At 42.4% G+C, this 18,623-nt stretch overlaps 1 protein-coding gene across 3 annotated transcripts in view; it reads right to left on the bottom strand.

Moving 5' to 3' along the window:
• Positions 1–18,623, bottom strand: part of CNTNAP5 (contactin associated protein family member 5) — a 409,890-nt gene that overhangs the window by 125,888 nt on the left and 265,379 nt on the right. For all 3 annotated transcript variants that reach the window (XM_054043237.1, XM_054043235.1, XM_054043236.1), the window contains one exon: positions 9,060–9,179. In XM_054043237.1, the coding sequence (XP_053899212.1) occupies positions 9,060–9,179 (120 nt within the window). The remainder of the gene's footprint in view (positions 1–9,059; positions 9,180–18,623) is intronic.

The following is an 18,623-nucleotide window of genomic DNA, read 5'->3' as shown; positions in this document are numbered from 1 at the left end:
TATTTGTTTTGTGGTGCCCTATACAGAATGCCAAATCTTGTCCTTAAAGCTGCCCCTACCATTACAAGAGCAACATGTGCCCACCTGAGAAGATGTTCTGGCTCTCCCATAGTGCATTGCTTTTAGCTGTGGCAGCAGGTAAGCAAGTAAATATATATTCCCCAATGAACATAAAAAGGCAGTTTCTTAAAGGGTTAACAGCCCCAATTCATTAAACTTTAAAATATAAATGTCAAAGCCACCACTTAACCGACATGTTATTTTTCTAGCTTTCCCTGCTGGCTCCCAAAATATGTGTGCTTCTGAAGCTCTCTCTCCATTCTCAGCCTCCGCCAACTTTCTCATCCATTTGGTGACACTTCAACCCAGCGTTTAAACTCCTCAATGCATCTGCATGGAAACAATTCTGAGTGAGTTCCAATCCCACTACCAGGCCTTGGGCTGACCGTACTCCCTGATGATACTATGCATCCGAAGAAGTGGGCTGTAGTCCACGAAAGCTTATGCTCTAATAAATTTGTTAGTCTCTAAGGTGCCACAAGTACTCCTGTTCTTCTTTTTCCTGATGATACTGACAATATAATACCTGGGGCCCTACTCTGTTAGGGGATGCAATGACCTACACCAAACTGAAGAGGCTTGATCTCTCCCAAAGTTGGCCAGCATTCACCAGGAATTTGCACCCACTAGTTTGCTATAGACTGCCCTTCCCAATGCTGTGACTCTGCTCCTTGGGCCAATGCAGGGGGAGGAAGATTTCTTGCACAACTGTGCATAATCTTGCCATTATAGAAATGCCATTCTGAGACAGAGAGGTGGCACACCATCTTTCCAGCCTATTTCTTGGTGAGTGTCCACCAGGACGCTTCCTGCAGTAATCCCATATAAATCCCATTGACAGTCAATGGGATTTTAGCTCCTGAATGAAAATGAGGTTCCTAAATAAGTTAAGTGTTGCAATGCCAAACACGGGAACACTTTAATATCTTAAAAATGTGAGGCTAATTTAGTATATTAAGCCTGCATGGAATCAGGTTGTATCTCTGCGCTAGCTAGAAATTGCAAGATGGCTGTTGACAGCTCAAAAACTTTGATATAAAAACTAGTACAAATGTTTAAGCTTTTTCCTTTCAATAAAATTCTGGAGTATTTAACTAGAATCCAAAATAAAAGTTTAAAAATTGTCAAAATCTGGAGCACCCTGGAAAATGTCAGGTGTCAGAGAGATGTTGCAAATCTCTTTACAATGCCTTGACTATGCAAGGTACTAAATAAACACCAAGCACTTTGGGCGTATAGTGTTACCCATTGACATCAATGTGAATTAGACCAAACTCTTAGGCTATGTCTTCACTGCAATCAGCAGGTGTGATTGCAGCACAGGTAGGCATTCCCAAGCTAGCTTTCATCGAGCTGGAGTGCTAAAAATATCAGCAAAGCCCCAGCAACACAGGTTAGCTGCTCAAGTATGTACCCCAGGTCCCGAGTGGACCTGTACTCAAAAATCCCAAAGCTAGATAAAGAGTCTAGGGATTGAATGGGAGTTTTGCCCTTGACTTCTAAGGTCCAGTCTCTATTTAAATAGTATTTAAATGATTATATAGTGTCCAGTCTCTATTTAAATAGTATTTAAATTAATTATAAATTAGTAAAATTAACAAAACATTGTGAAGAGTGGGGAATAAGCAAAAGGGTGTACCCACTACTAACTTGGTCCCTAACGGGATGTCATTTAAACCATTCAAGCGAACAATGTACCATGCAATATTTAGTCTTGAATGGCACAAAAGTGTTTAATTTAGGCAATGGGTGTATCTGTGTGGTAACCACTAAAAACCATGTCTTTTTAAAAAGTATAACAAAAAAGGCCCAATTAACTCATGTAACTGTAATGTAACAAAGGTCATTATTAATACAATTATTTATCAAGGTCTTCTACTAAAAAAACCAAAAAATGTAAACTGGTCCATTAATTAAAAAAAACCATTAATAACAATAAAAATAATTAATAAAAGCAAAAAAAAAAAAAAACCAGGCAATATGCAAAATATGTATCTAAGTCTGCACAGCTAAAAAATAAACATTTTAATCCATAATGGTCAAATATTATTATTATTATTTTAAATTGGCAATTTTTCATTGGTATAATGTTTTTTAAAAATGGTCTCCCCGTGTCACAGCTCTTCTAAATGTAATGCTACATCCTATTGTCATATTATTTGTATTAATAATTTTGTTAACCTTTATTATGCTATGTTTATACTGCCAAATAAAAAAACAACAACAAAAGTTTTGAAGCAAGTAATATATAAAATTAAATTGCTTGCAAAATTATAAAGTGATACAATAATTAATGGCATTAATCATGTATCAAGAAGGGGGACTGTTGGGATATATCTATTTATATCAATATATATTGTGAGTCATATATCCATGTAATACATGATAGGTTATTAAGGCCTGGTATGAATGATGCGTGCTTAACATGAATACGTAGGTTGCAAGTTAGCAACCGAAGCAAGAATTTAAGGTGAAGGACTATTAAAACTGTTTGTGCAAAAACAATCTTCTGTTCCAAGAAAAATACAGAAAATCATCAGATAAGGAAACGACACCAGCTGGATTGTATAAAATTCTAAAATTGTATGAAAATTGGAGAAAATGGCACACCTATGATCAAGGCAGCTCACCCAGGATTGTCTCTTTGGAATTGTGTGGGTAGAAGGCCTAGTAAACAATGGCAAAGAACCGATGACGCAACAGAATGAACTATAAATGGTTGCCTATGATTTCTGCAAATCGGAGTAGTTTATTAATCCAAAATCCCGTGTAAATATCAATGTGGTTTTTGCTGGCTCCCTGAATCTTGACTGGCCTGAAATCTCGACTGGCCATCGGAACCATTCTGACCTTTGGACTCTGGTATAGTACGTTTGGGGTGTAAATGTAAAGTAAGTAAGGTTTGTTTTGTATCAGAGGGGTAGCCATGTTAGTCTGAATCTGTAAAAAGCAACAGAGGGTCCTGTGGCACCTTTAAGACTAACAGAAGTATTGGGAGCATAAGCTTTCGTGGGTAAGAACCTCACTTCTTCAGATGCAAGTAATGGAAATTTCCAGAGGCAGGTATAAATCAGTATGGAGATAACGAGGTTAGTTCAATCAGGGAGGGTGAGGTGCTCTGCTAGCAGTTGAGGTGTTTAATCCAGGATTAAACAAAGACTGTGAATGGCTATCCAACTACAGAAGCAGTTTCTCCTCCCTTGGTGTTCACACCTCAACTGCTAGCAGAGCACCTCACCCTCCCCGATTGAACTAACCTCGTTATCGCCACACTGATTTATACTTGCCTCTGGAAATTTCCATTACTTGCATCTGAAGAAGTGAGGTTCTTACCCACGAAAGCTTATGCTCCCAATACTTCTGTTAGTCTTAAAGGTGCCACAGGACCCTCTGTTGCTTTTTAAGGTTTGTTTTGTTATCTATAAAAATGATTTAAAGTATTATATGCCTCCATTGTGGGTCTAACACAATGAGGTAGATGCAGGTGATAAAATCAATGGGAGGAGTATGTGACTACTAAAGTTATGGATGTGCTTAAGTGCTTTGATAGACTGAGGCCTTATTTTCTGCATGTAATTGGATATATACCATACGGGGCGGGGGGGTGCAGGTAAACGAGGGGGTTCAAAATGTGTAATAAAAGTGTTGAGCATTGCAGGAATTATGGGGGGGAAGATTAGGAATGATTTTATAAATCGCAAGGGTCACTTTGACGGTTTAGATGTCCGATTGTCCATTTCCTGCAGCAACTTTCACAATCCCAGCTTACGACTGTAGCTTAAATACGATTTCTATGCAGTATTCTGAAAGGTGGAAAATGAAAATTTTCCTTGGCTCTTCAAGTTCAGATTTGAATGCACAAAAAGAGGAATATTCAGCTCCAGATAGGGAACATTTCTTACTCTCTGACGCAAGGTTCCTTTATGGGAGTTTCCCAAACAAATTTCAGACTAGCAGCAAGAGCCACAGAAGAGGACTGTCATCTTCCCTTGCTCTGGACCTCCATAAAAAAGGATTTCAATAATAGATAAATAACCGAATGAGATAAAATTAAGCATTGATTTTGTCATACCAACTTCTATGTGTTGTTTAATGGCCCAGGGTCTGTGTACAACAAAACTGCAGAACTAAAGAAATAGAGGAGGGGTATTGCGCTGTTCATCATCACCAAATCCTTCAGATACTGAGGTTAAAATGTATTCCCTAGGAGGTGTGAAGAGGTCATTTTAAACGCTCTCCATTATAGAGTAGCAATACAAGTACATAGCTGTGGGTTGCATGGATATAGACTTAGTGCTGGAGGAAATACACAAGACAGATCAATAGACTTCAAGCAGGAAGAGAAAGAGAGCAGGCTTCAGAGGACCATAACCAATGCTACACCAGTTCAGACCAGTGCAAGAGAATTTAATAATAGACAATTATTGAATGACCTGCTACAGGGCACATCTCCCTCTCTCTCTCTCTCTCTCTCTCTCTCTCTCTAATTCAACGGTAGATGTTCTCATTACCCATCATACATGTTGAAATTCTCTTTAAATCCTGCTCTGCTTTAAGCTTAATGATATTCAGGGCAATGAGTTCCATTGGTTAATTATGTGCTGGATGAAAGTATTTCCTCTTTTACCAGTATTAAGTATGTGGCCTTTCAGTGTCATTGAATGTCTCTTTGGCTTTGAATTATGTGAAAGTGCAGATGGAAGCACATGATTTACCTCTCCTAAATCACTGATTTCTATAAGCACCCTCTTATACATCTCCTGTCTAAACCCAACATTCCCAGTCTTTCCAGCCTTTCTTTCCAACCTTTCTTTCTTTCTGTGACTCGTGAAGTTTGTCCCTGAATACTTCCTATTCCAGCAATGTCTTTTTTTGACAGTAACTAGAAATAAACACAACCTTCAAGATGAGGCCCTTATAAAGTACCCCAGAGTCTTCTCTGTTCTTGACTAACCTAAATAATAGTTTGTCATCTGCAATTTGCCACCTCACTGTTCAGCCATTTTTCCAGATCATTAATTAATATAATGAACAACAATGGTTACACAAGGCATCGTGAGACACCCCGCCGTTAACTTCTTGCCATGTTGAAAATAGAACATATATTCTGTATTCTTTCTCAGACGCACACAACCAGACACACACTCTATGCTTTCTTCAGAATTTGTGTTCAGTGCTTGACTACCAAGGTAATACGCTGCATAGAAATAACTAAGATTAGATAGATAATCATGTATATTAACTAATAACACATTGGTACCTTTCAATGTCTAGATCCCACACCAACTGGCTGTTTTAAACAAATTAGACACCATCATTTGGAAAAGCACTTGTAATTCAGTCCCAGTTAATAACTGACTAAGACCATTTTCCCTATCTGATCTAATAAGAATAAATGCATTTACTTGTAGTTGTTACTGATTGTTAGCTACATACTTAAGATAAATTCTGCTCTCAAAGCCTCATGGCAGAGTTCATCTCAGATGATTTGCTTCTCCTCACTGAAATCCCCGCTTCAAAATGTAATATTCACTGCAATGCAAAGTAATTAGTTCATAACACTACTATGAATACAAGCAACATGTTATTCCTTTATCTGAATTTTCCATTGCTTCATGTCACCCCTAAATCTCTCCAACTAACTCTTCGGGGCATGAGTTGTTGCACCTATTCTCAGAACTACACTAACAACAATAATCAACAACGAGCTGCACAGAGAGGGAGGATGGTTTTCTGGTTAGGTAACTAGATTGGCTAATCCGGAGCCAATTCCCAGCTCTGTCTCACTCTCCTTTGGTGACTATAAACAAGTCATTTTCTCTCGATGCTTCAGTCTCCTATCTGTAAAATGGGGAGAATGAGAGAGCTGGCTGGAAAATGGTTTTATTTCCCCATCAAAAAAATTAACCTTTTTTTGGAAAACCAAAACCCAAAAGTTTTACAATTTTCAGCAACCAAATATTTCAAACATTAAGAGAAAGAAAATCGGCTTTGAGATTTCTGGCTTTCCACCAAAAAAATCCAGCGTTTTCAAAGAAAACAGAGACTCTCTCTCTCGTTTGCCTTGGTGACATAGATTGTAAAATCTTTGGAGCAGGAATTATTGCTCCCTCTGTGTATGCACAATGTCTAGTACTATGGGGTCCCATCTGGATGAATGCCTATGTGCTATTTATAGCCTTTTTAAATTTAAATTTATTTAGTAATTTTGTATTAAACTACCAAGGATTCAGCTCCTGTTGCTACAGTTTCAAGCTGAAAAACATGAAAATCACCTCTGGTGCTTTTCTCAAATTTGGAGACTCCAGGAACACACGAAGACCGAGGATAGTGACTGCAGACACAATCACAAGTACAAAGTCTTATCTGTACTACTACAAGTTTAATTAAAGCAATAGTTAAGTTTACAATTATCAATGAATAATATAAATCCTACAAAAATATATGCAACAACTGAGGCTGTAGTTATCCTCACATCCTCCAAGGTATTCTAGGATCTCTCAACACTTGAGTATCAAAAGAGGAATGGTCCCTGCTGGGGTTTCCCGTGGAGTTGTCCCTTGGGGTCGTCCCTCTTTTACCCAACCAGGCATCCTCTTTTATATCATTGTTCTGACCATATCTAATACCTTATGCATATGCATGAGTGTTTCAATGTTCTTTTCCTCATCTGTACTGCCACATCCTACAATTATTGTTTTTCAGAGATTGTTTTTTTCGTTTCCCTTATTCTCCTCAGCATTCTTGAACAATATGTAATGTGTGGTCGGGACAGAACATTCCATAATGTTATAATCAGGTATCCCATGGTTTTGGACAATACATTGCAGTCTATTGCAATCTAGTTTTCCGTAACAACCTATTGGCACAATTTCTACAGTAATCTTGTGACCTTACTGGCTTAGGGTTATTCCTAGGTCACCCACTCATGTCAAGAATTCTTAAGCCTATGGCCTAGTCTGGTTGAGCTAAAATCTTACAGGCCTCAGCCTATAGGCCTTGCATTCTAGCCAGGCTTTACTTATATGCCTAATACACACTCATCACTCCTAAATACTTGTCTATCTTATACTTCTATAATTCTACAATTTACATCTATTTAGCATACATGTATTATATATGAATTGAGCATAACACCAAATAACACAATGATAAATGGATGATACAATGAACTAATTGGTTATGCATTGTAATGTAAACATATAGTAATAATAAATATTAATATTAATTATGGCTCCATATTGGAGTCCAAAAAACACCATGCTGATGAGAAGATGGAACTCTGCCTCAATACTTGAGATTCAACAACTGTTGAACAGACACTTCTTATTAAATATTTGTTACACCTGAATAAAAACATACTTAATCATTAACAGGTGTGTGTTTAATTAACATATAATGATTGCCCAATTACATCACCATGAAAATTTAATTTGAGACACTTTAAGTATGAGTTGATTGAGGAAGCAAGGTAAAGGCTCATGTTGTGCCCTGGGTGCTCTGGATTGAATCTGAAGGGGATATGCGGCTGCCTAATGCAGCCACAATTACCAGCCTAGCAGAGGGTACCGCATGGTCCCCCATCTGTACCTGGCCAGTAAAAGTAACCAGTGAAGAGTGGGGAAGGGCAGGGTAATGACCCCCATTCCTTCCCCTTTTCAGTCAGCTGTGATCCTTGGCTACATTTTGGCTTCTCCCTGAACAGAGTGAAAGAAGGAAGAGAACTGGTCTCTAGGTTTTAGGGGCAAAATCTGCTCTTAGACAAGAACATTCAGCTCTCCATGTGAATTTCACTCAGATCTCTAAGGGGAGATTTAACTGAGATTCTCCTTTGTGATTTGCATTTTATTTTAAACTATAGGACAACAACTTGAAGAGTCATAACCAAAAGACTGTCTTCTAGGTTTCTACCTTGGCTCTGATCTATGCAATATCTGAGCTGCTCCTAAGTGTAAGAAGTTACAATGGATATCTCTTATTTCCTTCCCTGGTGGCATGAGGCAGGCTTAGGGGCGTTGGTTTCTATTTTTAAAAATGTTGATTGAATATAAAAAGGCACTGGTGTCAGTGAGGGTATTGTGGTAGAAAAGCTTGGACAAAAAAGTGAGCTTTACAATTAGCTCAATGCAATGAGGTTATCGGTCAATTCCTGTTTCACTAGGCTGTGAGCTCTACAGTGTTGGCCCAGTTCTGGAGAAGGTTCCATCTCCCTCAGTCACAAGTCTTCCCGTAATGGTAGACAATATCATTGTTCCAGCATAATGAGGCTCTTATTATGAGGTCATGGTCCCAGAGTGAGTTTCCCCCACAGTGACTGCCAATGAGCTCATCCTAACCTGAAAAGTACCACCTCTCTCTAGTGAGAGAAAGGATGTCCTGTTACTTTCTATACTAATTAAGGTCCTCATTCTGCAAACCCTTACATGAGTTGTCTCACTTACTGTCAGTGGGGCTACTTGAGTAAAGAGTACCGTCTGCTTTGAGCAGAGACTGCAGATGATGTGGAAGTATACATATTAGACTTTTTACCTAACTATCTATTTCTCTCATAATTGAGTTGAACCTTACAATAAGAAGCTATAATACAAGTGTAGCAAAGAAACAGTTAAGTTAAGAAACAGATCTGGGTTTCAAGTTTATGAGATCTCATAAAAATAATACTGAGGGTGAATTAAAAATCAGGATATTTATGAAAAATGCAACAACATCCTCTCACTAAGCACAATTTGTTCTTTTAGCCATAGCTAAGGACTGCATATCTGTTCCACCCTGAGTTGCAGGAATCATACAGGCTTGGATTGTAGTGCTAGCTGATACTAACCAGTGGAAATCCTTCTAAATTTAACTTTCATCACAAAAGCTATAAATCTGATGCCTTTTTTCCCCACCATCAAAATATCCACAACTCTGAGGTTCTCTTAACGATACAAACAGAAAACATTTCATTATAAGACATTTCGAGCCAATGTTCAACATTGTTGACAATGCAGTATCCTTACCCGTGATATTGCAGTAAACCTGGAACGGTCCAAGCGGTCCACTTCCATCGGAATCAATATGGAAGAAACCAGACGTCTTCCCTTTGTGACGATAGGCTTCACACGACTGTTCATAGATGGCTGCAATATAGAGAGATATACATTACTTCAGAGATACAGTGAGGGCACTGGTAGGCATGCATGTATCCACAATTATAACAATTGTTAGTGGCATTATTTATCCCCTTGATTGACTGCTGGCTTGTATTTCTGGCCCCAGTTCAGGAAACAGGAGTTAAACACATGCTTCAGTGCTTTCCTGGATAGAGATGGATCTAAGCATGTGCTCTGCTGAATTGGGACCTTAAACAATGGGAAGCTTGTATTTTCCTGACTAGGTTAATTAAATGTTTTAAAGGACTGATATAAAATTAGATGTGTGCCATTGTCCAACTGAAGAGATATAGCACAAGAGATGTAGCACACACTGGAGAGCAATAATCTACATATAACTTACAACATGGACACCCTGAAAGCATGGACAATATGGGCCACAGCTGTTCCATGCCTTCCCTGGAGTAGCTGGCGGGTTCCCCATTGAAAGGGGAGCCCAGAGCTTCTTTCAGTGTCTACCACCCTAGAGGAAATGACCAACAGTCTGTCTCTGCCAGGAAGACAAGGGTTCAGGGCTACTCAGAGAGATTGTCACCCTATTTTAATACATCACACTCGTGTTTTGTTTTCTCTATGTATAAATCTTCCTGTGCTGAAGGATACATGCCCAGAGAAAGCTTCAATACACATAAATTCAAGGGGTAAATAATACAAGCTGGGACTGTCACTAAAGAGCAAGAAGAATGTGGTAAAAACTGCCCAAGGGTAAAAGCAGTTCTTTTGATTATACACGTCTATATACAAACTTCAGGCAAGATATGACACTCTCAATAGCTATTTTATCTCTTGGGCACTATATTACCGCTAATATTGACCCTAAGTCCATTAAGAGTCATATATGCACATATGTTTTTGTCTGTACGCGCGCACACATACACACACATACACATTCAAATAGTTAATTCTTTCACTTCTGGCAGAGATACTTGGCAAATAGCCTCTTTCAGAACTGATGCTAACATGTCCCCACACAGCAAGCAGATTTTAACAGCAGCTGGTGGGCTCCCTTGGCATACAGGAGAATGCATTAGTCCATACAGTTCCTATTATAGACCAAGTGTGGCGAGACCCAAAATGGCACGGGACCCAAAATGGGGGATACAACCAAAAGAGGTGCTGGAAGGGATAATGGTATTGATTTGGGGTTTTTTTGTATATCAAACATGATGATGCCATAGCTTCTGGCTTACAATTCACATTTTCTGGCATCCTTAATTTACAATAATGAGAGAGAGACCCCACAATCCACATGCCATGGAGACAAAGAGAAAATCCCTCAGGAGAGACAGCTAAGTGATGAATGTGTGAAGATCTTCCGACTGGAATTTTGAGTGTCTGTGCTCACCTTCCCACTGGAAGAGGAATTGATTCTATTTCCATGTAAACTGCTACCAGATGACATTGATCTGAGTTTATTAACCATAACAGTTTGTTTATTGTTGTTTAACTAATTCCTAAAACTCAGCCAGACTTGGCAGATGGATTAAGACTTTTTCTCCCTACAAGACACACACAGCTGGGGGCATACGGTAGTTCTGAAAATGCAAGCAAACACAGCAATATATGGCCTTGCAATGAATAAGCTCATTAGCGGTAACGATAGCAGAACACAAAGTAATATACTTGAGTATCATCTTCAGCTGCTGCAAGGTCAAACCTCTATTTTTCTTGCTCTTTGATTTTATGTGTACATTTAACAGCTATTCACACACACAAACACCCACAACTATACAGCATACATATAGACTGAGAGGCACACAGGGGAATTTGGAAGTATCCCATTTGTTAGATTCTACAAATTTCTTCCTGAGTCCCATCCACTTTTCAACCATCAGAGCTGTACAGTTAAATTAGATATACTACCGTGTTTGTAGTGTTGATGTTGTAAACAAAGCTTTCTGTTCATAGTGTCTTTCATCCAGAAGGATCTCAAGGAGCATTACAGAGTGAATCGGAAAAAAATCCCTCCCTCCCACCCACTTCATAGAGGCAGCCCCTTCTGTACTAGGAAGATCACACAGCTGCTAGATTTTTTTTTTTGAATGGAAAGAGAAGAATTGTTTTCTCAAATGGATGATGCTTCAGAAGGAAAGATTTTAAATAGCCAGACTGGAATTCTGGACAGAGCACCGGGGCTGATGCTGCTACTATTTCAAAAAGGTGGAGAGACATAACAGCCATAAGTGACCAGGCATGGTCCCAGGGGGACTCAGAGAAAAGTGTGCCACAGTAGGGGATTGGGGTTTAGGGGTCTGACCTAGCTAGGTGGGGTCCAAACATCAGGGGCAGTAGTCGGAGGGGAGGGTTGGCGGAATTGCTAGAGCTGGGTTCAGTAAGCAAGAGTCCAGGGAAAAGTCAGGCTGGGTTGGGGACTGGAGATCAGAGGTAGTACCAGGCTAGAATCAGGGTCACAGTCAGGCCAGAGTCAGAGACCTGAGACCAGAGACAGCACCAAGCTAGAGTCAGGCGTCCAGAGTCAGGGTCAGGGTCAGGCTGGGATCAGAGACCAGACCACAAGGTGAGGTCTGGAGTCACAAGTCGCCCAAAGTCTGTGTCATTGCCCAGACAACTTCCTGGGTCACCATCCAGGGTTAAATAGCGTGGTTGGCCAATCAGAGGGACGCAGGGTGCCGTCACTCTGGCTTTCTTGGGCGGTACTTCCTGTGGTGACTATTCTCCACAGTGCTCCCTAGGTACAGTCCTACCTGGCTTCCCAGTGACACTGTGGGAATATCAGACATCCCAGACTTTGCAGACCTAGGTTCTAGTCCCCGCATCCTCATATTATCCACCATCTTCAGGGTTGCTCTTCCGCTGAGTGGATGCTGGGCCTCATTTATCCGAGTGGTCTTGATGAAATCCTTTTACTAGGTCAGAGGCATGGGCATGGGCAACGGGTTCCAAGGAGCATTCTTTAGGACCCTACCCCTGTCAATCAATGAGATAGTACAATCTCCCCCTCTATAGTTTAGAGTCCAGGATAGCATGGACTATATATTCCTCATTCCCTTGGACCTGGACTGGTGGGGGTGGCTGTTGGGACTCACCAGGAAAGGGATCCTCTGGGTAAGGCTTCAGGAGGGATATCTTGAAAACAGGATGTACCCTAAGAGATTGAGAGAGCTGCAGTTTGAATGTGACGGGGTTAATTTGCTGACAAATCTGGAAGGGCCCACGGAACTGGTTGTCTAATTTGCAGGATGGTCTGTTTGTATGGAAGAGTTTTGCAGCAAGCCAGACAATATGACCAACCATGATAGCTGGGCATTCCTGGTATTGACAGTCTGCATATTACTTGTCTGTTTTTGTGTCTTCTAGGTGGTCCTTAAGCTCCTCTGGTATATGGTGAATTTGTTGGATCCAGTCAGCAGTTGCTGGGTTTGGAGAGGTGGCTAGCAAGGCCAGCTGAAAACCAGTTTTCAAATAGGGGACTCCGCCCTATGGAGGCATAGTCAGTGTTGTTGTGTGAAGACTTGGCATAAGGAAGGAGGGAAAACCAGTTATCTTAATGGTAACTGACAAAGCACCATAGGTATTTCTCAAACACTTGGTTCACCCTCTCCATCTGCCCATCTGTGTGGGGATGGTACAGAGAGGAGGTAAAAGTACAAACGTCCATTAGCAGGACCACCTCACAGCAAAAGCATGAGACAAACTGGAGGCCTTGGTTCAAGGGGATATGTTTGGAAGCCCATGAAGTCAGACAAATGAACCACTAGGAGTCGCAGCATGGTTTCAGAAGGGGGCAGGTTATTACAGGGGATGAAGTGCACAATTTTGGTCAGTTGGTCTACAACAGTAAAGACCACTGTGTGACCACCGGAGTCAGGGAGTTCCACGATGAAGTCCATGGTGATTGAGACCCAGTGTCTAGCCTGAGTCTCCGCGGATACTAGGGCATTGAGGGGCTTAGCACAGGGCATCTTGGAGTGAGCACACTGGTCACAAGAGTTATCCTAGCCCTGGACTTTGGCTCATGTACAGGGCCACCAGAAGAAAGGGGAAGCCATGCAGAAATCTTCAGATGTCCAAGTTGTCCTGCCAAAGGAGTGTCATGGCAGAGAAGGAGCTCTTCTAGCTGTGGGGAGGGAGGGGGATGGAGTGTATATGCATCCATCAAGGTAGATGATCCCACCCTGTGTGGAGCATTGCATTTTGATTCTGGCTCTCGCTTACTCGGGCTAAGTAAATGGGTCTTCCTTCGAAGCAGATCAGATAAGATCAAGGTGGTCTTGGTTAATCTTGGCACTAAGGAAGTTGTGAGCTATTAGGAGATAGGGTCATTCTTGGTTAGGGTCCTTGACCTCTTGATAGTATGCCCCCTTTCAGAATAGGGTGTCTGCTTTCCTATTCCTGGTTCCTGGGCAATAGGTGATGACAAAATTCAATTGAGAGAAGGATAATGTCCACCTGAGTTCTCTTTGGCTCAAGGCTTGAGCATTCCACAGATAATCAGGGTTCTTATGGTCATCAAAGACTTGCCCTGGGTGGCGGGATCCCTTGAGGTTATGACACCACTCTTTAAAGGCTGATTTAATTGCAAGTATTTCCTTATCTAATATCTCATAATTCCATTTGGCAGTGGCGAGTTTTTGGGAGTAGTAGGCACAGGGGTGCAACATCTACTGCGGACCATGCCTCTGAGAGAGTATGGACCCAATGGCTACACTGGAGGCATTGGCTTCTGCTATGAATGCTTGAGCAGAGTCCAGGTGTGCTAGAATGGGAGCCTTGGTGAAAGCAGCCTTGAACTGATTGAAAAGATGGTGAGCTTTGCAGGTCCAAATAAATTTGATGGCTTTGTGGGGGCTATTTTCCCTGAGAAGCCTAGAATGAATTGTCGGTAAAAATCTGAGAAACTCAGGAAACTCTGCAACCCCCAGGAGGACCTGGGTGCTGCCCAGCCGCAGATGGCCTCTGTCTTCTGGGGGTCCATCTTGATGCCCTCTGGGAAAAGGATGTAACACAAGAATTCTGTGGAGGACTGGTCAAAGCTATATTTTTCCAATTTCACAAACAGGCCATGCTTCCGTAGTCTCTCCAGGATGGAACGAATGTGGTAACAATGCTGTTCAGGATTATCTGAAAACACAGGTATGTCATCAAGATAGAGGACTACTTACTGGTGCAGGATCTCTCTAAATACATTGTTCATGAAGTGTTGAAAGGTTGTGGGAGCATTGGCCAGCCTGAATGGCATTACTAAATATTTAAAGTGCCCATACCTGGTTCCAAAGGCAGTCTTCCATTCATTTCCTGCCCTGAGATGCACTAGGTTGTAAGTGCTCTGGAGGAGGGGAGGGATAGCTCAGTGGTTTGAGCATTGGCCTGTTAAACCCAGGGTTGTGAGTTCAATCCTTAAGGGGACCACTTAGGGATCTGGGGCAAAAATCAGTACTTGGTCCTGCTAGTGAAGGCAGGGGGCTGGACTCAATGACCTTTCAAGGTCCCTTCCAGCTCTATGAGATAGGTATAGGTCTGGCCTATCGAGCTCCCACTGGCTGCGGTTCGCTGCTCCAGGCCAATGGGAGCTACTGGAAGCAGTGCGAGCTGAGGGACTTACTGTCTGCTGCTTCCAGCAGCCCCCATTGGCCTGGAGCAGAGAACCGTGGCCAGTGGGATCCGCAATCGGCCAGACCTGCGGATGGGGCAGGTAAACAAACCGGCCCGCCAGGGGCTCTCTCTACACAAGCGGCGACCCCAGTTTGAGAAACACTGGTCTATGCAAAGGCATAGCGTTCTATACTTTTTCTTAAGATAAAGGACCGGAGCCCCTGCTAGGGAGGTGGAGTGCTGGATGAAGCCCTTGGACAGGTTTTTCTTTGATGCATACATGAAGGGCTGCCTGTTCTGTCTCAGACAGTGCATATATACATCCACAAGGGACCATCACTCTGTGTTGAGTGGGCAGCCATAGTCCCAGTGTGGAGGTAGCATCTCTTCATTTTTCTTTTCAGAAATGTCCACATAATCCCAATATTTTTCAGGGAAATGGGGAATCAGACTTGGAAGTGACTCCTTCCGGCTAACCACCACCATCTAGAGTTCTCCCACAGGTGTTCTCCCTTCTGATCAATTGCAGGATCCCAGGACCAAAGAACTGAAGCTGGCTGCATGCAGGCAGACCCTTCGGTAGTATTCAGAAGGGAAGTTGATCCTGTTTTCTTTCCAGGAGATGCAAGGGTCGTGCTGCTCCAGCCAGGTGATGCAGAGAATTAGGGGTAAGTGTGGAGAATGAATCACACTGAAATGTAGCATTTCCCGATGACCCTGGATTATAGCCTCTAGGAGTACTGTTTCCTGTGTTAATAGCCCCGAGGACAGGAGGGACCCATCATTTATCTCTAGGAGGGCTTTAAACAGTGGGGGATTTGTAGAGCTTGAGTGATTTTAGCATCTATAAAGTTATCAGTAGTCCTGAAGTTGATCAAGGCCCACTGAGGGGGAAATTGGTTTAACCATATCCATGGTACATAACTTTATTCATACTTGGAAGTGTGGGGAGGACCCATTTGTCCTGGATCAGGTTTTTCCTTGAGGGTTGGGGGTGGTGCCCAGGCTGCCAACCTTTCCCTCACCCCCCCATATGGCCTGGGCTTGTTTCCCGATTCCTTGCAGGTCAAGGTTCATAACAGGTGATGGCATGTCCGGGTGTGCCACAATAAAAGCATAGCTTATTGTGCTTTCGCCGTTCCTTTTCTTCCAGGGTCAAGCACCGGTGGCCCAGATCAACTGCATCAGTTCATGGTTGGGCCCTGTGGTTTCTGGTGTAAAGAGTGGGCAAAGTGGTGGCAGGGTGCCCCTCCTCACATCCTTTTGCTCATGCATCCAGATGCTGATGCAAAGAGACAGGTCAATGAAAGCATCCAAGCAGGTTAGGTCTCAATGAAGGCTAGCTCATCTTTTACTTCCTCACTAAGTTCACACCAAACATGACGCAGTTGGGCTGCCTTGTTCCACTCAATGTCAGCTGCAGTTCAATGGAACCGGGCAGCGTTCAAAGCAGCTGGGCCTTGTCTTTGCTGGAACCTTTGTAGTGCAGCTTCCACTAAGCAAGTGGGACGACGGTTGTCAAAAATTGCGAAAGATGCTCATAGGAAAGTGTTCCTGTCTATTAATACTGGGCTGTCCCGCCTCAACAGGAGAGAGGTCCAATTCAGTGGGGTATATTCGAGGGCGAAGCAGGAAAAGGAGACAGTATTGGTCCAGGAACCTCCTGACCTTCTGGCAGTTCCCATCAAAATATTCCGGTACTTTTCACGGTACCAGGATATTTTTTTCTTGGAAATCTCTCATCGGGCCTTCCCTTAGACTTCACTCCTTGCAAGGTCTGATGAAGCTGCAGTTTGGGGTATCATCTTTCCAGGCAATATATTGGTGGAAGTCAAACATGCCCTGACTGTGACAGTTACCGGATTGAGTCCCTAATTAATATTCATTCTGCATTAAACACAGTTCAGCTAGTCTCTTCCTGAGGTGTTTTTTTTTTTTGTCTGATGCATAGTAAATTGTGAGCGCCTAGAAGAGCTGCAATTGCCCGTCTCTAGCAATACATATGTATATATTAAATTACAAAACCCAACAACCACAACCTGTTCCTCATGTATTCACAGTCTTAAAGGCTACAGGGAGCTTTTCAATTACAGATACTGCTGACAAAGGCAACCAGGATGGGTGGAAGGGGGAAGATCATAACAGGCGATTAAGTAGGCAGCCAAGCAGTCATGCTTTGATGAATTCATAAGGTTCCCAAATTGCAATTCATTTAGCGAATTTGCTGTCATCATCGATACAGAACAATTCATCTTGGCTCATTAGGGAACTCGTTGATTACATCCCTTGCTTTTTTATTTAGTTAGTACAAAGGATGGTGCAAGGAGCACAGACATAAAATACTGCATGTTGGCAGTGGACTGGTGCTTCTAGAAACCACTCTTCATCACTGGGTCTTTCCCTCCACTCCCAAATGTCACATTGCCTGGGAACCAGACATCTTCTCTCTGAATTAACAAGGAACAATGTGAAGACCCAGCCATTAGTAATGTGGATCCGTTCACCACTACATGACGCTTTTGCAGCCATGATAGTTGATAACCACGGCCTAAAGAGGCAGACAATGGGCCAGATTCTCAGCTGGCATGAATCAGTCCAGCTATATTGGTTTCAATGGACCTATGCAGATTTACACCTGATGAGAATCTGTCCTAGCATGTCTTCCCCTTGGCTATAACAGAGTTACAATAGTAAATAATTAGCAAGAGTTTGGGAAGAGATATAAATCATCAAGCTTTAGGGAATAAGGCAGCCTATAAGTATCGGGCAGGGCTGGCTCCAGGCACCAGCCGACCAAGCACGGGCTTGGGGTGGCACCTTGGGGTGGGGCGGGCTCGGGTTTTGGGTTTTTTTGGTTCGGCGGGGCAGCACTGGAAGGTTTTTTGTTGTTGTTTTTGTTTCTGCCAGGTGGCACTCAGAGGGGGGGCTTGGGCGGCACGGCATTGGGGGGGCGGGGCTTCGGGCGGCGCTCAGGGGGGCTTTGGCAGCACAGTGCTCAGGGGGGCAGGGGCTTGTGCAGCGCGGCGCTCGGGGGGTGGGACTTCGGGCAGTGCGGCGCTCGGGGGGGCGGGGCTTCGGGCGGCACGGCACTTTTTTTTTGCTTGGGGCGGCAAAAATTTAGAGCCGGCCCTGCTATCGGGGCTAGGAGGAAGCTATTTATGTGTGCGGTTTATTCTATAGCAACCTACTGCAGGGTTTTTTACACCTTTCTATGACACAGATGGTATAATGGACTAGATGAACTGTGGGTTTGATGTAGTATGGGCAATTCCTATGTTCTTATGGTCAGGGGACAAGAGGCAGGTGACACTGGCATGGAACAGTGTCTAAAGGGACACACAAATCAAATATTTTTCAGAGACATTTTCTTACCATTGTCATAAGAAACTAGAACTGGTTGAATAGTATTTGCCGAATAAACAGACACATTTAGAAATGTATTAAAAAAGAAATAACTGAAATAATTTTAAAAATGTTGTTTTGCTTTTCACTGTTTAGGCTGTTTTCTTTCCCCCGCCCCCCCATCTCTCTCATCCCGAATGATAAAAATACACTAGTCAGTTTCCATTTGATTCCTTGTCAGTCTTAAGATTTTCACATAGTAACACAATGCTTCAATGTTTAGATTTCAAGCCCCGATGAGAAACGTGTCTCTATTTTATTTTAATGTTTCAAATGGCATTTTAAAAATTAATCACAAATGTTTCCATTGATATTGGGTTTTATAAAAATTTATGATCGCCACAGGGAAAAGGTAACCTGGAATTTAAATAAATAAGACTCTGGGTAATCAAATTTTGTGTCTGTTTAGCTCTATAACACCATCTGCACGATTTTAGTTTAAAAAATGACATTACA

Source organism: Malaclemys terrapin, chromosome 11 (assembly GCF_027887155.1).
Source record: "Malaclemys terrapin pileata isolate rMalTer1 chromosome 11, rMalTer1.hap1, whole genome shotgun sequence".
In the NCBI taxonomy this organism is placed as follows: domain Eukaryota; kingdom Metazoa; phylum Chordata; order Testudines; family Emydidae; genus Malaclemys; species Malaclemys terrapin.
This window is presented reverse-complemented; position numbering and strand designations above follow the sequence as displayed.